The sequence below is a fragment of the Sinohyriopsis cumingii genome, unplaced genomic scaffold (genome assembly GCF_028554795.1).
Source record: "Sinohyriopsis cumingii isolate HCF-2022 unplaced genomic scaffold, ASM2855479v2 utg000160l, whole genome shotgun sequence".
In the NCBI taxonomy this organism is placed as follows: Eukaryota; Metazoa; Mollusca; class Bivalvia; order Unionida; family Unionidae; genus Sinohyriopsis; species Sinohyriopsis cumingii.
In genome coordinates, this window is record NW_028315873.1 from 7,039,297 (window position 1) to 7,067,210 (window position 27,914).

General features: G+C 34.1%; 1 protein-coding gene across 1 annotated transcript; it reads left to right on the forward strand.

The window, feature by feature from the left end:
• The first annotated feature begins 13,794 nt into the window (after positions 1-13,794).
• LOC149774707 (perlucin-like protein) lies at positions 13,795-21,882 on the forward strand. Its single transcript, XM_089944761.1, has 4 exons — positions 13,795-13,999; positions 15,504-15,740; positions 19,977-20,153; positions 20,554-21,882. The coding sequence occupies exons 1-4, from the start codon at positions 13,924-13,926 to the stop codon at positions 20,787-20,789; spliced, it is 726 nt and encodes a 241-aa protein (XP_089800887.1). The 5' UTR covers positions 13,795-13,923; the 3' UTR covers positions 20,790-21,882.
• The last annotated feature ends 6,032 nt before the right edge of the window (positions 21,883-27,914 follow it).

Genomic DNA, 27,914 nt, shown 5'->3' on the forward strand with positions numbered 1-27,914 from the left:
TCGAAGAAAGATATTCCCTGAACTTATGGTAACAAGAAACGATTTATTATCCCTGACTCAAATGACATAGATCAACAACTTAACAGGCCACCACCTATCGTAAAATAAATTACTTTACAATTTCGCTGTAAAACCAATAACAGTACAAAGTTAGGTTGTGTCATTTACTTATATAGTATATCTGCGTGGCTTTCCATGCATTAATGAATGACACAGTCGTCATTTTGTCCGTAATCTTTTTTAATTGCCACAAATATGGCCACCACACACATTTCCGCAAGCGGAAACCAGCCTACTGCATGCGAAAACCAGATTGCTGCAAGCGGAATCCAGTCGCCCCCAAAATGTGGACAGAATAGTCATGACGGCTCATCCTTTAGGGAGAAATTCATTTGAACGAATTCCTATAGTGAACACTTCTCGTACAGTAGTGACTACTTAAGTGGAACCAACGAAGGAACTATCACCGCAAAGCATGAATAAAGCATAATCTTCCCGGAGATCATAACTTGTGTTGAAGCCATAACCCCCACCATATCACTGCTGAAGAATCATGTACCAGTGCAAATAGGCAGAAGAACAAACTGTCCACAATTGCTATCTATACCCAGACAGATGTTACATGGCTACAGGGAGCGAACACGTTTACAGCATTCACATTTCGTAAACCGGTTGAAGCAGCCACCGATACAGAGAGTGAAACAAACAAGGCAAAACCAATTGTACGACCAGTAAGAAACCAAACGATATCATCGAAATAAGGTTGCGTTCAGGCCATGAACAGGACAGCCACATAATTTGTCACAGTAACAGCATAACACATAAAAAGCAAATATACAAGCATGAAACTGGTCAGATCAGGTGCACCAGAAAATATCAATGCGTCATCAAATCCATCCAAAAGAATAAAAGAATCCGCTAGGCTTTGGACAGGACCGTACATTCATGATAGTTAATAGGTTTGTGGAAGCCTAGAGAGCATAAACACTTGACAACCCTCTTAATTCGAGCTTGGGTCAGGTTTCAAAAATCCCATTTCCTCTAACATTTCGAAACATATATCTGACACCATAAAACGATGAAGCTAATAAAAGTTTAAATGTAAATATTAGTGAAATAAGCCCTCTCTTTGAGGAACACGACCCAATAGTCATCTATATCCAGGAAGGCATTTTCTTAAAGAAATCCATTGCGACAATCAAAATAATTCAACATCTCCAAAATGTTCAAGAAATAATAATAAGGCGGTTGGATGATATATATATATATATATATATATATATATATATATATATATATATATATATATATATATATATATATATATATATATATACATATATATATATATATATATATATATATATATATATATATATATATATATATATATATATATATATTCGGTAGATCAATCCATACACTCAGTTCAATTAATCTTAAATGGTCCATTTCATATAAGTTTCCAAAATCCTTTTTCCTTCCCGGCGGAATAGGTTTGTAAAATAGGCCCGTTGCGACTTGCTTAATGTTGTAAGAGGTCACTTGTTTGAGGCAATCTATTTGCCAGAGGTTCCATGTCGCTAGGCGAGATGATTCAGTTTGCTTCAGCAGGGGAGAGGCCAATGGTAGCAGCTACAATGCAGCACGCTTCTTTGGATTCAGCTTAAACCAGAACCTAATAAGAAGGGTAAGTTTTCCTCAGAGACTTACAAGACAAGCTCATGTCACTTCAGCAGATCTAGAAAATATGAAATATCAATTTATGAATCTCATAGCTGCTGTAATTTCACTGTTAATATTTTCAATAATAATTGTGAAACTTTATACAGACATGACTTGAAAAAACGACTATACTATTATCAAAAGCAGGAATGGACCAAACGACACTTCCAACTATCGTCCTATTCAGGAATAAACTGCGGAATGTTTGATAATTGATGGCCTACTCTGGCATCTCGTGTCCAACAAACTACTATCATGCGTTCAGTTTGGATTCATGCGCTGTACCGTAGAAGCGCAATACACATTTTTGTCATACTCGAAATATTCATTGGAGAAAATATTATAACGAAATAACATGCATTTGTCATATGTTTCAACTCACTGAATAACACACACTCAACACCATATTGAAGTATTGCTTAGTTAATCACTCTATCATCTTTGATCTAAAGGATCGAGTACAAATAATATATCTAATTGTGTTTTAAAAAATGGAGATAGGTAGCATCATTAATGAACGTTGTTATAGGGTGCGAGTGTACGTCAGGGTAGCTTATTGTCAACAAAATGCGTATATCATTGTTTTTGTCGTCTCATTATATCTTGACGACTTTATATCTGCCACGACTAAGATGATACGCATAATACTTAATATCCTATACAGATGTTATGCAGACAAAGTTCCGAAATGAACAGACAAGAACGAGTTCAAATATTCGATCTCAGACAAATTAGCTGCTAGCATTTGTGTTCATTACATTGTATTTCTGAGAGCTAAAAGTTCTTTCGAAACGATTATGTTCTTCTTATTGTGTCAGGCAACTAATCATATTCCCCATTTTAATACATAAAGGAATAAAGATGTCCGAAAACTCTTGATTCGATATGAATAGTAGATATCACAGATTATGCAGAAGTTATAAAATCGAAATTTGAATATTAAATACAGATCAGCATGTAAATCGTACCAGCGACCTGGACCCTGTCTAGTGTTATTTTATATAACTTGTATTGTTGGTTGGCTTTTCTTAATGAACATATGTTATGTTTACCTGTAGTTGTACTTGACCGTGTCCAGAATTCGTTCATGGTGTACTTGGCCAATGACATTTATTTTGTAAGCAACATAATACATAGATCATATTTCTCTAAGATAATAAATTAAATATTCATATCAGCATTAATCGTAAACATGTTTACTTGAATCTGAGTCTAGAGCGTTAAGTTCAAAACTGGAGATTCCCAAATATCATGACAACATGGAATGTTTTATAGAGGAAATTGACATACACCATGGCTCCATTATTGTAACTTAGCTTTTTATATAACAGTGTTTACTTGCAAACTTACTTATTTGTGCCTTACCATCTGAAGTAGAATCAGTATTATTGTTGTGTTGAGTTTTTAATTTAGTTGGATTTATTTATTTAAATCATTATTCACTGGAATTACAAAGTGCTCAGTATTTTTATTTGACTGACACATTAATTTGAAATTACAGAGAATTCACTGAAGGTTACTTCGGATTATGTTATTTTGATACATCAAAAGAGTGTTAGCACATCGCCACGATCTAGGACATTGTCACATTAGCACATTCGAAGCAACGGGTACATCAATACATTCAATATTTGAATGTATTTGGAATACCACTATCATTCAATTGGAATTTCATACATTCGGACTTGTGATAGAACGTTTGGGACTATTTTGGACATAATTCAAAATATTGTAAGCTGTTTTAAAATTATATGTTGAAGATTATAAATGTGTTGGCTTTCGCTCTTTTCTGTCACTTAGTTTCAAACCATAGCGTCTTAGCATTAGGTACATGTAAAACTTCCCCTTCAGAACGTCTATAGGCTGTTACATATGAACCACCAATTTATCTCAGATAAACACAGCTGGCTCTGAACATAGTCCGAAGCTAAATCATAACCCACTTAATCGTGCATATGATATAGTCATGAGGTTCGCAATTTGCACATTCACTTTGTTGGCATAATAATTCGCACAGAAAAACAATTTTGGAAAAATACTGACAAACCGTGTATTCCTAAAGCACCACAATGGGTATAACACCTTCCAAAATAACATTTTATTTGTGAGCTTTAACAAAATCTCAACAAACTATCTCCTTTCTCCGAGTAAATTCATTGATATCAGAGCTTCCTATCGTGACCATACATCCATGTATTCAGACGGTTCGAAAGATCGAGCCACTTTTAGAACCGTCATTCCAACAACACATGGTATCATCGCAGCTCGATTACCATGTGAAGTCTCAATTTGTACTGCAGGAATTACAGCCACAGACAAAGCTATAGACTGCTTAAACCTTTCAAAAACAGATTTCATCTTTTATTCCAATTCACTTTCTTCACTGAACGACCTGCATAACCTTAAATCTGACAACGCATTAATAACCCAGATACAACTGAAAGATGAATTTTCGTAATATTGCATCCTGTTATATTGGCTAATCACATTGACATAGTGGTAATGAAAAGGACAGATAAAGCAGCCATACCTGCCCTCCAGTCACACAAGTCTGAATGAAGTAATCCATATAGTGACTTACAATACTGTATAAATCAGACTGGCTTTCATACTTGCCAAATTGCATGGGATGAAAATCCTACAAGCAAGCAAAGGAAAGTGAAGTTATATATTGGTGAATGACATAATCGAACAAATAGAAGAGATTAAGTTACATGATGCATCTCGAATATGAGAGATGCATACCTAACTAATACATGACTCTTGAAGGGTTAAACTATGTCAAATTGCATACTACATCAGTGTCAACTGACATTTAACCCATACTTATTGAGTGTGTGAACTTCAGCATAAAGTGAAATATATATTTTCTGTTTGAACTCAATTAAGACATTTCATGATGATGTGACACTAAATAAAACCCTGGATACTTTTAGAAATATGGTTTAAATGACAAATATTGATTATATATCGTTTCCGGGTTTACAAAAAATAATGTTTTTTGTTATTTTGTGTTGCATTTATGTATTTCTTGCACTATGTGCATAGATACATGACAGCTCAACCTAGATCGCCATGTTTCATCTTGCTTTCACGTTTTGTACGACGAGCTTGGTTTATTTCGCATTTTTTCAGATTTTCAGTCTTTAGTTATCGTTCGTATTATACTACGTATTGTTTGGATATATTTACATCAGATTATCTTTCTAAATGTGTTGATTGGTGTTTAAGTTTGTAGAACTTTAAATTTGATTTGCTTTATTGTGATGATGTGCCTTTTGAATGCTAATCCATCCATCCATCCATCCATCAGAAGGGATAATTCTGCCAAGAGATAAATGATCTCCATGTTTATTATTAGTCTCACTCACTAATCGTGTAACGTTTATATATTGTATATCGACATTTGCGATCTTGGTTGTGTTTGTGTATGAAAAGAACGTTTCATTATATAAAACAACCGATGAATAGGGGCCCTGTGTTACTGCTATTACTGTTGTCTCACCTGTGTCCGTGCTGGTTCAAGTCTCGGCTGCCATTAGCTTCAGCTGAGTCGATGGTATTTACAGGTGTTTTACCTGGATCTTAGCAGTCATACTGAATACTAGGTATTTAGTCTATGCTACACTCAGAAATGACGTTAAAGCAGCAACAATAACAAATAATGATGCAACTAGGTTTATCTGTTTTTATTATTTTCAGATTTTCATTGTTTTAGTGTGTATTGCCTAAATCTTTCTGACGGAGAGCCATTACTTCATCTTTGCAAGTAGAAATGTCTCAACTAGTCATGTCCATTTCAAGTAGAAATGTCTCTACTAGTCATGTCCATTTCAAGTAGAAATGTCTCTACTAGTCATGTCCATTTCAAGTAGAATGGACATTGTTATTTATATCTATTGCAAGTAGAAATGTCCCTACTAGTCATGTCCATTTCAAGTAGAATGGACATTGTTATTTATATCTATTGCAAGTAGAAATGTCCCTACTAGTCATGTCCATTTCAAGTAGAATGGACATTGTTATTTATATCTATTGCAAGTAGAAATGTCCCTACTAGTCATGTCCATTTCAAGTAGAATGGACATTGTTATTTATATCTATTGCAAGTAGAAATGTCTCTACTAGTCATGTCCATTTCAAGTAGAATGGACATTGTTATTTATATCTATTGAAAGTAGAAATGTCCCTACTAGTCATGTCCATTTCAAATAGAATGGACATTGTTATTTATATCTATTGCAAGTAGAAATGTCTCTACTAGTCATGTCCATTTCAAGTAGAATGGACATTGTTATTTATATCTATTGCAAGTAGATTCTATTGTAAACGTAATGGCCATTGCATGTATTATTTACTGTACAAGTGATGTTCATTTCAAGAAGAATTTACTGAATTAGCCAAAGAACGGATTGCAATAATAGAATTCAGAATTCGCTAAAAATAAACACCAAATCAAAGAATGTCCGCTTCAAGTTTTAACATTTAACAATAATGATTCCACATGAAAAGTGCATTCTGTCAGTTGTAGAGCTTACTTTGCCATGGTGATTATATATATATATATATATATATATATATATATATATATATATATATATATATATATATATATATATATATATATGCGCATGTATAAACAGAATTATGCTTACGCATTTATATTCAGGATTACGCTGATGCACATCTTAGGCATATAGCCAGGAATATATTCATGTAAATGGTATACATACACACATAAATATAACAAGAATTTGTTTTATGTAAGCATTATACATATGCGGAAACATATAGCCCGCACTGTGTATACGTAAATGTTATATATCCACACATACATATAGTGAGGAATATGTTTTGTTAAAGTTATACAAATATAATTACAAATAGCCAGAAATGAGGTTTATAAACCCTTTACATTACACATACATATAACCAAGAATACGTTTTGCAAACGTGATATACATTCACTTATACATATCGCCAGAACTAATATTTCTTATACGTACTACAGTATATAGAGCCAGAAATATGTTGTATATACAAATGCATATGACCAGTGATCTGGTTATATAAATGTTACACACAAACACACACACATATACACATACACGTAGCTAGTTCTGAATATATACATGATATGCATGCATGGATGCTTATTGCATTGAATTTACTGGGTATTTGTGTAAGTAATTCACATTATCTGTTTTGGAGAACGTTAGCAATATTTGTGTTTGAAAGAGATGTTTGAAAATATCAGTTTTACGTGCCTATCGTTTCGTCAATTTCATTACGTTAATTGAATGTGGCAGATTTGAAACTCACAGCCGTTCTGGGACCAAACAAAGGAACAACAACAAAAAATCAGCATTGGATTCGTTATTCTTGACAAGACTATATTTCGTGTACTTTGCAATGAAACTTATCAGAACATTAACTCCCGAAGGAAAAGTGTATAATATATGGACAGGCGATACATGGTTACAGAAACAGAGACAAGGAGGCGGAAAGCATGTTCCCAAATTAAATATTACTTTAAGCTCTTGAAGCATCTGCAATAAGCTGTATTCCAAGTAATGCTATCTAAGCATATATTACATGCTGACGGCAGTGTTATAGTACAGTAAAAAATCCAATATTTGTTACTTCTTATATTACTTCTATACATTCGTATGCAACAACTCTGTCTGCTCTTGTATTATATAGTGATTATATGCCGATCTCACAGACCATAATGCCTATACCAAAAAGAGATATTGATGCCGATAGCAGAGACCGTAATGCCAATATCAGAAAGAGATTAATATCTGATTCTGGGAAACAATCTGATCCACATGGGTTGTGTTTTCAACCTTATCTCATTAAAGAATCTTTATTACCCAACAGCATGTCAGAAAACAGAATATTGCATATCGAATTGAAATGTGCAAACCAAAAGTAAATATACATAAAATCGCCTAGAAGACCTATAAAATGCACGTATCAATACTTATGATCGCGAGTGTTTCGATACTGTGGGAGTTATAGTAGTAGTTTTCCAACAATTCGGGGACATAATTTAACTTTAGTCTTTTTTAATTGAACATATTTTATATCGTTTACCACAGTAATTTAATATGAAAGAACGAGAAAGTGCCACGTCAGCATTCAATAGAGCAGTGCATTGTGCAGATTGTGCCGCCATTTATAGCCTATATTTTGTGCTGAAAAATGGCGTTAAACCCTACAACAAAGACAACAACAACAACCTGTCAACCTACCAACCTACATACATCCTGTAATATCGTATTTTGAAATAAACATCGTCCTTATATCAATATATATCTTGGTCATTGTAATTATTTTGTCTCCATGTAAGTTTTGTTTCCTCCTTCAATACTACTGTCAATTGTATGCTTTACAGAAACACTGAATAAATCTTTAAAATGCTGTGAACACTAAAACCCGAATATGCTAACATTAAAAGTGTTTCTGAAATCGGATAGCACTTTTCTCTGTCAACCATAACAGATAGGAGAATTTATTTTAAATTAAAGACTTCCAAAGGAAGGCTGAAATGCCAGTGTCACTAACACGTTTTCACATTTTCATTTAGACGTTGAATATAACGCCAGTGCCATTAGCGCATCCATTATTTTTCATTTTAGATTCAGAACTTTGAATCAATTATAGGCGTTGGCAATAATTCATCTGTTTGCAGTGACTATTTATAAAAATAAATCTGCTATTCGTTTGAATAATAATAGTAAGACACGCTATGAGTTAAGTGCTCTTATTTTTATAAAAAAAATCTTTTAGCAGACATCGTTCATCAACAAAATAGACCTTTCAAAATACTTTACAGTGTGCGAAAATTAGCGAGAAGAGAGAACGTTAAATAAATATAATATCAAACTGAATGATTTAAATAATGATTTCATTTGGATAAAAGCTGTATTTCTTAAAAAATATTTTATTCTTTCTCTCAGTCTGTGTATGTATGTATGTATGTATGTTCGGACATATGTGCATGTGTGTATAGCTGAGTGTTAAATTCCGCTTGCCATGTAAGAGAGCTCTCGTGCACTTCAAATCCTTACCTTCGACTTGTTTACATTTATTGGGGATGAGCACATGGCGGTATGTGTTTTGTCTCGAGTGTACGAGACCTAAGCGATTGATGCCGATACTGGCGGCCTGGGTTCGAGTCCTGCTTGGAGCAAGAAGATCTCTCAAGCGTATTAGATTATCTCACCCATTTATTGATACATCAAGGCTTTCTACAACTAGTTTCAGTTCTGACGCTATTTTGCGACCAGTTGTAGTATAGACAATACATGGACAGTTAATCAGCGTGTGCCACTCAGTTATCGATTCACATATGGTAAAATTAATATTTTTAGTAGTCCAGGTTCATTGTACTCTGATTGCTTATCGCATTAATTTTTTTTATACAGAAAAGAATATGCAAAAGCTATGCAAATTGATTGGCTATTTACTTAGGGATGCAAATCGATTGGCAATTTAGTTACGGACGCGCCATCCAGGTATCATATCAGGATCTTGTGCCTTCGCTACCCATGGACTATTTCGCGTGTAGAACACCAAACACTCACAAAGAGCTGTCTGAGATGTCAAGAAATGTCAGAGAAAGACGTCTAAACAGGAATAGGGTGAAAGACAAATAAAGAAAGCGGCAAGCTTAATCTCACAAACGTCTTCAATAACTAAGGAGATTACATTTCATGGAGGCAAAGAGAATGACAGAGAATAGATGAGAAACGGATATATTTGTCTTTGTTGCAATTTGCACTATTATCTGCGCTTTTAAACTTGAACTCATTTTGAATTTAAGTAATCAATAGTTCATGTTTGCTCAGTTAAAATGTACTTGGCCCAGTATTAATCTGTATTATATAGCTCTAATATGGATTTCTATGCAAATGTATTGCATTTATTCTTCCAGTACGTTTTACACTTGTCAAGCGTTGTCAAGCATCTGGTGCGAACAGTTTAGCACATAGATCTTAATTTATCTGAAGCTATCTACAACGGCATCACAGCAGGTCTCTGATAACGTCACAGAACCTACAGTAACATAACATTATAGCGTGTATTGTCGAATGATTCTGTCATAAAATAATTAGGGCAATATATTAAACGTATTTGTAATAATTTTGGTCATTTGAAAAACAACTCGAAGATTTTCTCTGTAATAAATCGCAGAGTCAATCAGTTTGAAATAATGTAAGTAGCAGGGACAATCAATTAGGACTACTGTAAGTAGCGGAGACAAGTAGAAAGAATGTTAGTAGAGGCAGTCAATTAGAAACACTGTAAATAGCAGAGACAATCAATTAGTAGTACTGCAAGATGTATAGACAATTATAAATATTGTAATTAATAGATAAAGTCATTTAGAATAACTACAATTAATCGAGACAATTTGAAATACTATTAAGAGTATATGCAGTCAGTTAGAAATAATGAAATTTGTAAAGACGATCAACTATAAAGACTGTAAGTATTGGAGAAAACCATGATTTTGTCAACACAGCCATAAAAAGAGTAATTAGTAGAATTTTGTAACCTTGCCAAGCACGTGCAATGCGCACAATACACAACAGCAGATTTCCTCTTTAGGTATATCCATTGTTTGTAGGAGTTGTCTGTTATTTGTTGTGATGGAAACATATTGGTTGTCCAAGCCGATTAATCCAAGTCAGTGTTCATCACGATTTGAACGCGGACCCTAACTATATACATGCAATTAATAAAGAAGAATGAGAAAAAACATTGCCTGGGTCAATATAGCTAATTATAACTATAGTTCATGCAACTCAAAATTGTTTGTTGATTTATTCAAGATTTAGGAGCATCACAATTACATCGACACAATTTGCAAGTATATACAACTATTACTACATATTACGGCTAAACAAACCTGTTCTCGATATTGAGTGACCTTAATATTTGAACTCATACAATGTATCGCATATTGGACTGAAATCATTTTAAAAGGTTCACAGAAGTCGGCACTAAAGTTGACTATAATATTAAATTTTCAAAATTGGTGTAAATAGAGCCAGAAAAACTAATTCACCACGAATAAGTATATAAGAGACCTGTATAAATACAATAAATATACACTATATATTTGCAGATACAGTTTACATAATGTGATATGATGAAAATGGATGTTCGGCGGAAGAGAATTATACGATAATAAAATGGGGGGGGGGGAGGTAAGGAGAGGTTGTATCTTTCCGCACTTCTACAGTTTTTTCATGATGACCATTAGTTTTGAAATATTCCCAATAACGTATCTGCATTATACCATGAATATGTGGGCCTTCGTTGTTTCCGCGGCGTAAATGACAGATATCTAAATGAGATAAAGAATCGAAACCTGCCGATGTCCTGGATTCAACGGTACATCGACAGACTGAACGATATCAATCAGACTGTTCAAAGTTTTACATAAATTTAACTTTATAGCAGTATGTATCGTCAACTGACCATCTTGCTCGTACGAGTAGGCATATTAACGATGCCTTGATGAGCATGTGCGCTTGCTTAATGAAGTATCATTTTAAAAAGAATAAGAACAATAGCAATATCCATCAGGCTTTTCTTGATGCAAAGAATTGACGTCATTATTTACAAACGATGATTAGGCTAATATCAGAACTTTTACCACTTTTAACATATCTTAAGAATTCGCACTACTGTATGTGTGTGTGTGCATGTGTTTGTGCGTTTCTGGGTATTCAAGGCACAGCAAGAAATGAAGGTAACGTCGTGCTATGGTAAATCACGAAATGCCTCGCTCAAGGACACATTAAGGAAGCTGGCTCGAGCTGATCCGATGTCAAGAACGGTATTTTCTCCTTTATGGTCTTCAAGTCCCACAGTCGTAGCTTGATCCAATGCTGACTGGAATACCAAAAAGGATAAACAAAAACAAATATTATCATGTTCCATTTAATAAACCGATAGCAATGATGTTTTTGAAGTATGTTTCACGCGAATGATCGCCAACACAAACACACACACACACACACACACACACACACACACACACATATATATATATATATATATATATATATATATATATATATTGTGTTTTGTAAAGCAAATGCAAATCAATAGATGAAATGTTAAATTTCTTTAATTGTTTTTGTTTCTAGATTACGAATGCCCAAACCTGTCATTAATAGCCTATAATAATAATAATAATAATAATAATAATAACGATATTAATAATAGTACTAATAACGATAGTAATAATAATAGCAATAACAATAGTAATAATAATGTAATAATATGAACTTAGTACAGTGCCTAATCTTTAGAAATTCTAAACGCTTTATAATATTATATAACGTATAAAACATATACGGTAAAACACATAACAAACACCATGAAATTACACAACAAAAACGCGCTTCCACTAACTAAGGCAGTAAATATACGTGTTATATATATATATATATAACAGGTTTGGGCATTCGTAATCTAGAAACAAAAACAATTAAAGAAATTTAACATTTCATCTATTGATTTGCATTTGCTTTACAAAACATTTACAAAACACAAGACATGTTTGAGTAATTAACCCAATGAAGATATGCTTTGCATTTCCTACACAAAACACAATACATGCTTGATTGATTCAACCAGTCAAAGATTTGTATTTCCTGCACACATAATGGTACAGAATAATAGGCTTCAGTAGTGATGATTTGAAATGGATTACGAGTCCATGATAACATTGTAACAAATGCATTTAAGTCCATGATAACACCATCGTATATACATTAAAGTCCACGATTACACCACCATAATTGCATTCAAGTCCTTGATAACACGATCATAAATGCATTCCAGTCCATGATAACACTATCTTAAAAGCATTGTCTAGGATAAAATCCTTCATACAGCCATGTTAGGTCCATAATAACACGGCCATAAACGCATTAAGAGTCCATCATGCAACCGTTATAGATGCAATGAATCCATGATAGCATCGTCAACAATACATTAAAGTCGATGATAACATCGCTATATATGCATTAATATCAACGATAACACCATCGTAAATGCATTATGAGTTCATAATAAAACATCATCAACGTCCTTGGTCCATGATCACACCGTCACAAATTCATTACGAGTCCATGATAACACCACCATAACTGCATTAAATTCCTTGGTAACTCTGATATAATTGCGTTAAATTTCACGATACCACCGTCATAAATGCATTTAAAGTCCTTAGTAACACTGTCATAAATGCACTGAAGTCCTAGGTAACACCGTCATTAATGCATTAATGATAACACTTACTAAATATGAGTCTATGATTATACTGTCATGCACCCATTAAAAGTCCATAATAAAACGGTCTTATACGTATTAAGACTCAGTTGTGACACCGTTGTGAACCCATTAAAGTCAAATATAAGACCACCATGAATGCATTAAAAGTTTATGATTACAACGTCATAGACAAGTTAAGAGTCGATAATGACACCCTCATAAATGCGTTAACAAGCCACAGAAATGCCGCTTTATATACATTACAAGATCATGGCAACACTGTCATAAACGGATGTCATTTACAAATATTTATAGTGCACAAATTAATAGTTTTGCTCGGGGTCTTTTATATAAAAATCTCGTACAATAGTTTTTTTTTTCTTCTTCATATTATGTGAAAGGCACTCTTATGGTTTTAATTAACACTCTAACGTTTGGAAGCCTCACCAATTGCCAATCAATAACTGTCAATCAATTTATTTTTGTGTTGCATAGAGTACAAATTTGCAAATAAATAAGCAGGTTGTGCAGGTTGTTCAAACAAATTAAGTTTGTGGATTTGGGTCAAAGAATGATCTGTCACTAAACTAAATACGTTTCCATATCCATATAATAAATTATTTAACGTAAATGTTTACATTTGCATGCAACGATTGATAGATCACGAAAACAACGAGGATTAACGCAAGTAAAGCCACAATATTATCTATATAAACTGGGAGTGGATCATGGTTGTAGGTAGAACTATTAGCAAAAGGTCACGTGGTTTAATCTGAACGTTGTTTCCTCTTGTTTCCGTATACAATCGATTCATACTGTATATGTAGCTGACACGTTGTGACTACACAAGAACAATTAATTTGTTGTGATTTGTCCTATTCCAACTACTTAGCAGTCATGAATCCATTTTCTGCCGGGAAAAGAAGTCTGTATGCCATATTTTTCCATATGGTTCTCAACACATTTTCTTCTGGTAAGTTTTTGTAACCGTAATGTGGAAATTTGTATGAATTCGAGAAACGAAGTTAAGACAGCTCTAACCCGTAGAAATTGTGATGGTATGTAAGTATAATCCTCGTTCCAATCCTCGTCATACATATTATTCTGATGTTTGTACTATTCTGGTTAACAGTTATTTCGTTTTTATGAATTAAGGATCTCTACTCTTATTCCGATTGTGTTTTAATTTCCATTCCATTATGGTTATAAAATATACAGCTTGTGATCAATAAAAAAAAACTAGCTATTAGATAGAAATATTGTTGTTCCAACAGAATGAATGAAAAATAGGAAATGATGAGGTTCGGTATGTAGTACAGGCTCATATTGTAATAAACGCATCCAAATACAGTCGGGTAGAAATTGTACATATTTGTCTTGTTGAGGATACACGAATTATTCATTAACTTTTACCATATTTTATCTGATACATGTATTAATACCAAACAGGTCCAACTAATCCATTGCCAATATTCTGATATGGATACAGATACCACACAACAATGATATCCTTTCTTAACATCACGTCTGAAGACCGTATCCACCACTAGCTTTTCAATTCCCTTAATATCTTGTCTGGAAACCGGATAGCCCTACTGGCGTACTGCTTCCCCTAATAGCATGTCTTAAAAAGCACCATACCTTTTGATTTGACGTGATATCACCCGAAGGACATTCACATTACTCGTGTCAAGATGAGCGATCACTATTTGTTAAAATTATTATACATCTTCAAAATATAGACAATATATAAAATAATGAGAAACAAATCACGACCCTCGGTCCACTCTTACTCACTGTACATAGTACGATGGGTCCGAGTGGGTTTTGGGATCAGAATAGGATATTATACTCTGATTGTATTACTCCAGCATTAAATAGTGAAAGAGAATACAATTTTAAACAAGTCTAGTGCTTATTTTGACACGATGGGTGATATGCGGCTCCATCACTGATATTGCCAGTGTTTGACCTTGGCATATAATTACTAAATTGTATATTATATTGGGCTATGTCATTACTATGTTTCAAAGGAAAATAATTTCAAATCAGGTAAGTAACTACACCTATATTCTTGAGTGTGACTCTTTTAGTTCACTGGCTTGTGAGCAGTAATATATCTTGACATCTGTCTCTTGTCATCGGTTTATGTTGTGAAGTATTAATTTCTTTAAATACTCCATTTCTTCCTACCTAACCATTCCTTCGCTGTGGTGAAATAGGGAACGAGGCTAATCAGTTACGATCGATATTTGATGATATTAAATGTTTCAACAGCACGATAGAATATGTAAATTAGAGTAAATCTCTGTCAATTTTATTTGATCGTCTTCTTGAATTCGTCACTGTTTTGCATTGTGTTATTTATATATATAGTTTTGAGATCAACTAGTTATCGTTCATTCTCCAGTTTTATAATGTACATTGATACATTGTCTGATGGACCCTTCTTGTTTGATTTATTTTCTAATTGACAGAAATTACAAACACTAAATGGGGTTCGGACCATGATTTTGTAAATAACTTGGACACTGCAGCGGTCATATGGAAAAAGAATAATATTTCATTGGTCAATTGTGGCGTCCTCTGCAACCAGAATCCGTCCTGTTGGTCTTTCTTCTATCATTCGAGTATGCGGATGTGTCTAGGATCAATGTCCTTCAAAAGAGGTCTACCACCCGATGAGATCCAACAAGGATGGAACTACTATACAAGTATGTCAGTTGCAGGCTGTTGAATCGTATTCAATGTATATCGGTCGCCAACATTACCAATTCATGTTTCTCTTCCTTCTAAATATTTAAGCAAACACATCTATATAAGTATTTTGTAACGAACGTAATGGCTCCACAATGTATGTCTTCTCCACGAATTACGTCATGACGTGAACTTCGAGCACCAAATGGGTATGCAAATTTTAGGAATTAAATTGCATATTGTTTTCGTTTTATAACATGTAGCAATGGAATGTTTTATGTTACCGGCACTTTAAGTGGGTATTAAAGATTTTTTATGTTCAGCTGCTTACAGGGCTGCTTTAATCAACTTCAATTTTTATGGTATATATTAGGTAGCTGTTGAAATTTGTGACAAATATAATCAACACTGCTCAGAAAGACTTTAATACATTTAGTTCATAATGTGTAATTCCTATATATTGTACAGCTATTGATATAAGGTATAACTGAACAATAATTCATATATATATTCTGTTAATAAAGGTACACTATAAAAACGACACTGTAAATAAGCGCTCGTTCCTGTCAAAAGTGTACATACTGTAACGTAATCGAGCTATCACCGTTTGCGACTGAATGGGATTTAAGTGATAACAAACACGTATGTGGGTGACAATGAAACAATGTATTATCCCCTCGTACTAATGATTATAAAACAAATAAACAGGACAATGGAATAAATACAAGAGTCTATAGTATGGACCCAATGGAAAAAAATTAATAATTATTTGGAATATTCAATGACTTTGTGACATTATTTTATCTAGTCAAACACTACCATGCCTCTTGACTCTATAGTAAACCACCATACTGACATTTCTCTTTATAGTCAAACACTATAAGAACATTTCTCTTTATAGTCAAACACTCTACTGACATTTCTCTTTATAGACAAACACTATACTGATATTTCTCATACATATGACCAATGTTTACTTCACATTTCATATGATGATCTTGATCCGCTTTCCCGGCTCGGTCACTTTAATCACTCAGGCTTTCCATGCACATACAAGTTGACACTTCTCCTGGCGGTCTTTCATCTCTCCTTACTACATCAATCTCGAGCTACATCTAGTTAACCCACACCCAGTTATCCACACCCATTTATCCACACCTAGTTTTCCACACCTAGTTATCCGCACCCTGTTATCTGCATCTAGTTATCCACACCTAGTTATCCACACCCAGTTATCCACACCTGGTTATCCACACCATGTTAGTTCAATATGTGAAAACAAATTCCAGATAATCTGCTTTCTGATTAGTATCATTCAGATTAACAATATCTGAGCGTTTCAGTTGAACCAATATCAACACACCTGAAATATTTGCTTGTGTACGACTTTCTGTAATGTACGAATGGCATGTCATTGATTGGTTAAAAAATATGAGATGCCAAAACTCTTATATATATATATATATATATATATATATATATATATATATATATATATATATATATATATATATATATATATATATAACATCTTCAATATTAGTTATAATAACGAAAAAATAACTTACAAACAGGAGTGCTGCATATATGCTCATACCCCTGTCAATAATCTGAACCGTACCATCTCTCGCTACCAAACCGATCCGGTGGCCAAGTGGTTAGAGCGTCCGCGTCCGATGCGGCAGGACGTGGGTAAGATCCCTAGTTGAGACATACCAAAGACTTACAAAATTGGTACTAACAGCTGCCTCGCTTTGCGCTCAGCATTAAGAGGTTAATATTAGGACTGGTCGGCCTGGTGTCAGGATAATGTGACAGGGTAGGACATAGTGCTACATGTCTGCGGCATTATGCCCCATTGCTAGACATCACTATAAACTGCCACACTGTAGACATCGTAGTGATATGACTGAAAAATTGTTAAAGCTACGTTAAAAATCTAAGTCACACACACACACACACACACACACACACACACACACACACTCGTTATCAAATTACTATAACCTTATGCTCTTGGTGAATTAATCTAAATTAAACATTATAACATTGAACGTGTTTTGCAAAATGAACATTAATTTGAACTACAAAGAATATAACTCACCCAACTTGTTGACTCAAACTAGAAAAAACAACAAATCAATTAAATACAAATATAATAACGATAATAAAAGACACACATATCATTTTACGATAACTACAACACACACATCATTTTACGATAATAATAATACACACATATCATTTTATGATAATAATAATAATAATAATACAGACATAACATTTTATGAAAATAATAATATAACATAATTTTAGGATAACAATAAAAACACATATCATTTTACAACAATAATAATAATATTCACATAGCATTTCACGATAGTATTGATACACACATATCATTTTACGATTTATTATGGTGCGATCTACTATTTGAATAAAACCAAAAAGAAAGCATACAAAAGTTTCGAGAAAGTCGATCTGGACGTTTGCTTGGTTCAGACATGAATATTGCGTTGCACATCGTACTATATATATATATATATATATATATATATATATATATATATATATATATATATATTCTAATAACACCTAACTCGTTCGACTGCTTTAGTTCTATTTTGTGTTAATATTTCATTTCGATGAAGTAAATTTTCTTTACTATTTTTTAGCTCGCTAGAAATACTATCTATCTATCTATCCATCCACATCCATCCATCCATCTATCGATCGATCTATCTATCTATCTATCTATCTATCTAGTTATCTATCTATTTATTTATCTATCTGTCATTATATGTGTCTCTGTCTGTCAATACATACTGTGCTATCATCTGTTTTCTGTATTGTGTCAGACTCTTTACTGCGGATATTTTAATTCGCATAGCCGCGTTTGTTACAAGTTCTACAGACAGTGATATGGTGTTGAATTTGTTGATTACACTACGAAATAAATAATGAAAGATTTTACATATAGACTGACTTTAGGTCTTCTCTCAAAACACATGAACTATTCCAATGACAGCGTTTGTTACAGATTCTACAGACAATGATATGGTGTTGAATTTGTTGCTTACGCAGCGAAATAAATAATAATTTATTTTACATGTTTACTGACTTTAAGTCTTCGCTTAAAACACATGAACTATTCCAATGAAGGTACGCACTGTACATATTATCTGCATTTTGGAATAATCGATTTAGGTGATTTCAGGAGCTCTATTTGTTTAAGTAAAACGACAAAGCAGCCTGATAGTACGCCTTCCGTAACAAAATATCGATTTTATTCAAGCACTATGTCCCTTAGTGTCTTCGTGTCAGAAAATATCTCCTTTAAAATAAGTGTTATAAATTATAAATAGGATTGAATTTATAAGAGTGTGCAAGAATAGTAGATACATTGTGTGTGCAGGAATTTGAATTTCTTCTGAAAAATGTTATTATATTCAGGTCTTTCTATAAATAGGGATCATATTATTTGAGGTTGTACTAAGATATTATAATATTTATTGTTTATTTTTAATATAATCATATCCCTGTGCTGATGGAAACATAGGGCGATCGGTAGAACACTTTTTATTATTACAGTTTCAATAAATGCAAGTAGAACAGTGCAGAAGCACATCAGCACCTTATCAGCTACATTGGTGCGAATCGAAAGTAAAGCTTCAAAACATTAAGCATGAAGACCCATTGGAAATACAACAAAATTAAGACTTCCAGGCGTGATGAGAACAGTTAACATGAAATACGTTTATATCTATTAGCGTTTGAGGCCGCATCAACATAAAAATAACCACATGGTGCATACTGACATAAATGTACTGTAAATGCGAAAATGTTGCATTACACAAAATGTATACAATATAAAACCTTCAACATAAAGATTAGCATGAGGAGCACGATTAATTAAAAATAAAGATGATACAAGTTTGTGAAAATATTTACACATATTCTAGTGTCTGCTTTCATATATAAAAAAGAGTCGTTGATGGGATTTTGGCATCCTTCTTTTCACATTTTCTCTTGACCGTATACCGAAAAAGATATGGGATAAAGAATACTCTAATTCCACGATTTTCTCAGTGAATTATAAACAAAAGAATCGCATATATATATATATATATATATATATATATATATATATATATATATATATATATATACTGCCAAAGTATACGATATTGTGTAACATCAATCTATTGATTTCATTGCACACGGAATCTCTGTCCTTAATGTTACATTCACAGAGCCACGGCAGTGTGATGGAGACTATGTCTACTACCAGCCACTTGGATTGTGCTTCAAGATTCACACAGAGCAAAACAATTTTGCTGATGCAATGGCTGACTGCGAATCAGAGGGAGCTAAGCTGTTCGTGATCGAGAATGAATACGAGTTTCAGTATATTCAGCAAGTGTTGAATGGTATAATACGAGTTTCAGTACATTTAGCACGTGTTGAAGGGTAAAATAGGATTTTGATTCATTCATCCAAATTCACGTGTTGTAGTTAAAACTCGATTTTCAGTATATTCGGTAACTAGTTAAAATTTAACAGTAAAATCTTTCTGATCTTATAAGCAACTTGATAATATACCAGCATTTAGTAACATTAAGGCGTTTAACTGATTTATTGTACTTAGCTATTTAATTTCATAAGAATATTTATACATATATAATAACAATGTATTTGATTAAGCTGCGTTTCTGTTTTCTTCAAACTAAGATCAGAAAATAAAGTATCTAGCTTTCGAATTGCCATAACCTGGATTTGGTTTGGTTATATCGGTTTATGCTTTTAATGTTTGATATTCGTCATTTCCAGGAGTAGCCGCTACGGTAGGTTATGGTCCGTTTATCGGACTACGGGCCATTGGAGCTGGACGACAATGGACATGGTGGAACGGACAAAGTGTTTCATATTTTTCATGGGCTAACGGGCAGCCAGATAATTTTTTAAACGATGAGAAATGTGGTCATCTTCATGTCTACGCTGGATTTAAATACAATGACGCTTCCTGCACGAGTCTTCTGTCCTATATTTGTCAGCGGTATATATGAATCGATAATTATGAATAGTAAGCGTCTGAGTAATTTGAATTTAACGTTGCCGAAATCCAAGGTAGTTGCCGCATATTAATTACCTACCAGCTGTCGCAATGTTTAATTTTGCATAAGATACAACTATTAAGTTAAAATGATGACAGCCTGCAGTCATGTTTCCAGACTCAATGCCGTTTTTTATTCTTAATGACTGATGCTTGCTTCACGTACTCTACAACTACTTTCATGGATACTGTTATTATTTGCATAACACAAATCAAACAAGGAATAGTATGGTGTCATGCAAAAGGGGTATTGTAAATGAATTTCGTCACTGAGTAAAATGACTAACAACATCAAATTAATAGTGATGCATCATGTGTCCCAGAAAGACTTCTTCTTCGGCACTAAAAACAGATGAAATATAAAACTGTTCGCGCACGACCGAACTATGCCTTGTTGTGGTGTTGAATTATTGCTGAAAAGCAGATGCTTACATGCGAATTAAGTGTTCAGTTGGATATTCCAGACCCAACTACATTTTCCACGAAACTGTACAACTTAGAATGTTGATACTGATTTTCGTGTTTGTCTGTCCCGTATCAAGACAAAACGATGTTAAATACCCTCAAATTATGTAAAATTATGTCGAAAATACATTAATAGCAGAGATTAAAATCTCAAGATTGTCCTATTTGTAACGAAATATGCAGACATATGATACGTTTTTTAAACATATATCTCAAATACCTTTTTATTACCAAAATTAATACAATTTGATGAATAAAGCCTTTAGAGGAAGCATGGGTCTACAATTGCTCAAGGCATAGCAAATAAATTCCACTTCTTTAAAATGGGCGGAAAAATAATGTTTTGGCTCGACATGTTTTGTAGTACACTTAATAAGGATAATGTTCATCTAGCGACTACTGTATAATTACGTTTCCTTACTGTGCTCCTTTCTAACATAATGCGGTGTACATGTTCTGTAGGAGTGTAGCACACTTCTTTATGTTTGCATGTTGATGTTGACACGAATATTTACAGTGACATGTTAGATTTTAATGGCTTTGGTGTTATATATGTTTCGACCAGTAATTTTGGTAGGATGCTGCTGAAATATTACATAACTCTTTTTTCATTTAGTAACACCGTTTCCAAATAATTGTACTAATTTGTCATTTTACACATTTACCATTTTAAACGTTGAAGATTTTTGTTATCGTCTTGTAGGTTTATATTTGTGTGTGTAAAGGAATTATAAGACATATTTGATCTGATTAGTTTTAATGGAAGAGATGCAAATATCCCGAAGAAGCTGGTTGTTAGGTTACGTAACACGCTGATAAAAAACCAGGAAAGAAATGACCGATCCCCAAAACGATTACCAGTCAAAGAGGCAGTATTAGAAAGAAAGACTATCATAAAATACATTGATTTTAAAAACCTGAAAAGACATGAACAAAAAGGAATGAAGGTAAAAAAGCCTGATGCAGTCAGATACAAAGAAAAAGGTAGAATTATGAACGTATTTTTGTTCGTGATGAAATACGATGCTTTGGTCCAACATATGGCCGGGTTTTGCTGGAAATCTATTTAATTTATATATTTACCTTTTCTGATCCTGAATATTTCAAAATTTGCTAGACAACATATTATGCATGAACGGTACCTTTTAGAATCTGGACAAAATATTCCTGAAGTTGACAAGATCTATTGTACTGTCTTGTACCAGAGGCAGAAAAGAAAATCGTACGGAATGACTACAACATTGGCCTCATCTGTACCGAAAAATAACTTACTTGCACTAGTATTCAGAGTTTGATACTGTGTTTATAATTAATGCAATCGCTTACACAGCGTATCAGACAATTCCATGTTCATTAGAATGTCCAGTTTCCTCAGGTAAGTTGCAATTGTTGGCGCACCTGTGTGCAGACATGCATCTGTAATCTTGCTTCAGTTCACGAAATGTAAACTATCGCAGCAATAGTATTTCTTGTATTACCAAAAAAGCGGACATGTTAATCCGTTCTTGTTGGCTTTGAGCTTAGATTTGTATTTAGATTCATCTGCTAGATAATTCTTTATTGTTTACACAATGGGCTGACGTATCCTACATTATATTCTTTTCAACAGCCGCATTGCTTCCTTTCGATACCAAAATAACTGTACATCATATATTGTGGTCACCTCTATTGTTCATTGTATATATGGCACCGATAATGTGTAAACTGCACAACTATTCTTGTTTAGTATGGAAGATTGTGGACAAAATATACAAACATATAAGAGGCCTTGCGAGCAATGTATGACTTTAGTAGTAAGCCATTCCTGTGCAAGGCATATTTAATGAATTTAGTGTTTAAACATGATCTGGTTAGAAAAAGATCAATTCATTTATACAATGAAAGAATTAACATCTACTATTTTGAAAACGTTCTAACCACCTGCATATCTACAAAAGTGTATTGGACCATTCCGAAACCAAACATGACATAACATCAACCTTGTGTAATGATATATTATTATTAAATATTAAATACATATGTTAAATCTCGTCCAAGGTAATTGCACAGCGTTCTTCTTGCTTAGAGGCGTAGAGTGAAACATCCCAGTATTCTCGATAGCAGCAAATAGGTTGCATACCATTGCTGTCCACTGAAGGCATTAGTCATGCCAAATAAGATACCATTGCTGTCCATTGAAGGCATTAGTCATGTCAAATAACATACCATTGCAGTCCATTGAACGCATGTCAAACAACATACCATTGCAGTCCATTGAACGCATGTCAAACAATATACCATTGCAGTCCATTGAACGCATTAGTCATGTCAAATAGCATATAACAATCAATAAACATAAAGCAATTTGTTCAAATAAATAACATGTACCTGTACCAAGATTACGGTGACACCTGGAAAATGAAAAACACTGTGTGGATTTATCGTAGTCACTTTTACAACAAATGTTGCGAACGAAAACTACCAGCCCTTGTACATTATTAAATATTATTTAGCAGAGTTTCTTTTGATTTGTGTTAATGTAATGGCTTTTCAAGAAATAAAGCAGAAAGATGACCCAGGTCTATTTTAAGCAACCTTATTCTGAGATTTACAGTGTGATACATTGTCTCCAACGGAATAATCAAAAGCATGTACAAGTTATAACCAACATTATACAAGGGAGATAATTTAGACAGGCATGCATAAGCAGTACTTTTGAAATTAACTGGTCACATGTTCACAAGTTTACAATTTAAAGCCGGATCATTTCTTGCTTAATTGCTAAATCAGCGCATCATTCGATTTCAAATATTTATATATGATAGGACACGTATAGTAGATATTCATACCAACTTGAGCAATCCGAAATAATCGTAGTGCATGAGAGTATCCAAGAAATAAAACTATGTACCCTTACAAGTAACAAGTGTTTTACTAAAACGTATAAAGTAATATTGCTCTTTTCTTTTTTGCTTATGTTATTATTCTGTAGCAATTATTTAATTTATTCCTTTATCCAAACATTGTGTGATCCAGTGTTATCACGATCAAATCTGTTATATAGGTGTCAAGTTATAGTCATATTTTGATATATATGCGTTGCATGTGAGACAATAAATGACAGGAGTAAAGGAGTTTGACTCAACGTTCCACATTGACACATTGCTTTATCACTCAAAGCTGTCTCAGAGACAGATGAGTGTAATACTTTTAAACAAATTCTCTGATATTAGACTCAGACCAATTTAATGTCTTATTGATATTGCTTGTCCTTCGAATGTGAAGATGACCGATGCATCACGAACTGGATTGGTTTCGGAAGGGCTGATAAGGTAAAGTTGTGCTCTGAACTGTCTGTGCGCACTTGAAAGGAAAACCGCCTTGATGGGCTTGATTAACAGAAGGCGTGCTGCAGTTCTGAGTTTTCAGCCGGTCGCACATCGAACTTTCTATGCAAATATACTTCGTTCAAATTACATAGCTTTAGTATGGATTAGAATTCCGCTAATAGGGGTGATCATGTGTGAGATCTTCCCAAGACTCGCGTCAATATTCTGAGTACATTTTGTAGTTCTTTCCCAGTTCTACGTTGCTGAGCAGTGTGATCATAAAAAGGTTAAATCACTCACCAATGGGAGTTACCGATGTCAATGTCCAGTTTTCTTTTGCAATGAAAAGTGACCACATCGGTGGAGCCGCCTATATGCAGGTCAGTAGCTATAGCTCTCAGAGTAGACACGCCTGCTGATTTGCCAGCTCTCAGTGTTTACACGACTGATGGTTTGCCAGCTCTCAGTTTATACACGCCAGCTGCTTTGCCAAAGGATTTCGAAGCATCTGGAGGGGAATAGTGTCATAACTTGCTCGTGGGGTGTATTTAATTGCAGCAAATTTCACAGCGTCGCCTTCACCCTCTCTTCCACAATGTGTGATGTCAGTGGCACACCAATTTCCAAGCCTAATTGATGCAGGACCCGAACTAATTTGTGTACATTACCTTTAAATGCGCATATATGTGAAATGTATAATTTCATGTTCTCTGTTATGAACGTACTTTCTGAGTGTGAGAAGAACTGGCACATAATACATTCTGGGGACCCAACTCTTTTGCCAACTTGTCTTTCCGTTACAAATTGTTTTCCATGAAACGTAGTGGAAAATATCCGTCATTAGTACAAGTGGATCATATTAGTATGCCTGTGCCAGCGGAAGTTCTCCTGACTGCGTGGTAATCTTCAATCTTCACGGATATTCGTTTGTGACTCAGAGTGTTACCACTGGCAAATAATTTATTCATTAGCGACGTTTTTCTTCTTCAAAAATGACTTGAATAGAGTGTAGAGCCAAGAGCTGTTCTATCTCAAGGGTTGCAATAAACATAATATAAAATTACAACGGTGGCAAGACATGTGTTCTACTTATTGGGGGTTGTGATAAGGATGAAATAACTCTGCAACAGAAAGCATAAACACAAGTGCATATTTATCACGCATGCACTGTTCATTATTACAGTGTTACCTAGTGGAACTAATTTCTTAATAAAATATGAAGCTAGATTTCTTTCACAAGCACAATATCAAGTAGAACCTTAATTATCTGGTCTTAGCAAATAATTTACCATCACTCCCACCTATACATTAAGTCCCACACGATTACATTTTCCTGTACCATCACTCCCACACGATTACATTTTACTGTACAATCACACCCACACGATTACATTTTACTGTACAATCACATCCACACGATTACACTTTTCTGTACCATCACTCCCACACGATTGCATTTTCCTTTACCATCACTCCCACACGATAACATTTTCCTGTGCCTTGAGGAAAATAAGGAAGTTCTGAAAACGAATGTTATTTGCAAAGGTGGCCATGCCTAATTCATCTATCATGAATTCAAGTATTCAGTAAGTTCCTGAATAAACGTTCTATAAATACTAAATCCAGACTCAGAAGGGAGAATACAATAAACCGATGAAATAAATAAAAATAGAACGGTTCTTTATACACTTTGTATAAATAACACTTTATCGACAAGGGCATTACTATAATTGGCTATAATAAGTCAAATTGAAAGAGCTCCAGTTATAGTTTCAGGCTGATACAAAATATTTTATTTAAGTGTTCTTATCAACCATGTTTAAATAGCGTTTTGCTTTGAATCTTGAGATTCAAATGGTCCGCACTTTGCTTTTGAAATACATCTTGGCACTCACATATGCGTATTGAGTTGACAACGGATATTTAACATTCATTTAATGCCAGGTTCTGCTTTCTTTCATCGGCTAACACGTTCGATACAAATTTGTATTTCAAGTCTATACATGATAAAAGACTTATGATTATTTTACTATAGTAACGATAGAAATAAAAACGGTGCTGTTTAAAAGGCGTATCAAAGCGTTTGTTTTTCAATTGATTTAGTCAATTTTCCTGTTTATGCAACATACTTTGCAGCCCTTTTGCTTGCAATGAAATTAGGCTAACGACCGGCCAGGCTGTTATCCAATCAGTGTAAAGCATGTTATTAGCTACGTGCTTGCCTTGCATAACGTTATCAAAAGAGAGGTCTCGAACACCGTTAGCTATGCAGCTAAAATAATTAGGAAACACTCGAAAATTTAAACCAGGATTTACTTAGCAACCCTTAACTCAGATATTGTGTTGTTCAGATGTACTCGAGAACAGCATCGACTTCAAACCTTGCTTTAACTATTGATATAGTGCATTATTTGGGAGAACCTCTCAATGGAATATCTGGCCTGATGTCGATATTTATCTTGTTTTTAAGGACATCACGATAAAAGACGTTGTCCGCTAAAAAAATTACTTAAAACCGCAAATAGCACGGCTAAGAGCCACTCACTCGTGGGCCCTAATATTATGCTCGCGTAGGTTGTTTTGCCGCAGATTGATAATTTACGTCATGCTCCATGATGCACTAGTCAAATATTGCACAATAGTAACAAAATAACTGCAGTTAAAGTATTCTTAAATATGGTTTATTAAAGTTCTTAAGATCACTTCATATTCACTGGTACTTCCGCACTGAATCATCATTCACTGATGACACACGTCCTCCAATGGGTTCTTTACTGCATAGGTACTCCCTCCAATGGCGCATTTGTGGTGTAGGTGCGCCTTCCTATGGCTTCTCTGCTGTGTATTGAATTATAGGATAATTCTTGTGACTGGCGCACACGTGTCCCGACGTTTCCAGGTGTTAGTTCCTGTCCATAGTAATTGTACGTGTGACTGCCCCCGTTTTACATTGCATATGGTTGCTTTATACAGTCCCTTTCTAGGTATCATGCAGTACACGAGCTTTTCGCCTAGTGAGAACTACTATGCCACTATCACGATCATATTACTTACATGAGTTTGTTTTTCTACAGCGAACTTCAGATAATGCGTTTTAGCACAGTCCACTTCAGATAATATATTTTCAGGTCTTTAATGAACCAAAAATCTAAACATATCTAACGCATAAATAAAAGAAAGAAATAGCTTTAAGTCATTTTTTGACCTTGACTGAACACATACACCAAAAAAGATCCGGAGAGTTCAGATATTAGGGAGATTTCAACGTACAAAATTAATCCAGGCAACCATGAAATCTCGCAATT

Bases quoted from the DNA above. Each gene is read 5' to 3' on its own strand.
- LOC149774707 (XM_089944761.1), top strand. From the start codon at position 13,924: ATGAATCCATTTTCTGCCGGGAAAAGAAGTCTGTATGCCATATTTTTC. The intron at 14,000-15,503 runs GTAAGTTTTTGT...TCTAATTGACAG, and splicing joins TCTCAACACATTTTCTTCTG to AAATTACAAACACTAAATGG. The intron at 15,741-19,976 runs GTATGTCAGTTG...TTACATTCACAG, and splicing joins AGGATGGAACTACTATACAA to AGCCACGGCAGTGTGATGGA.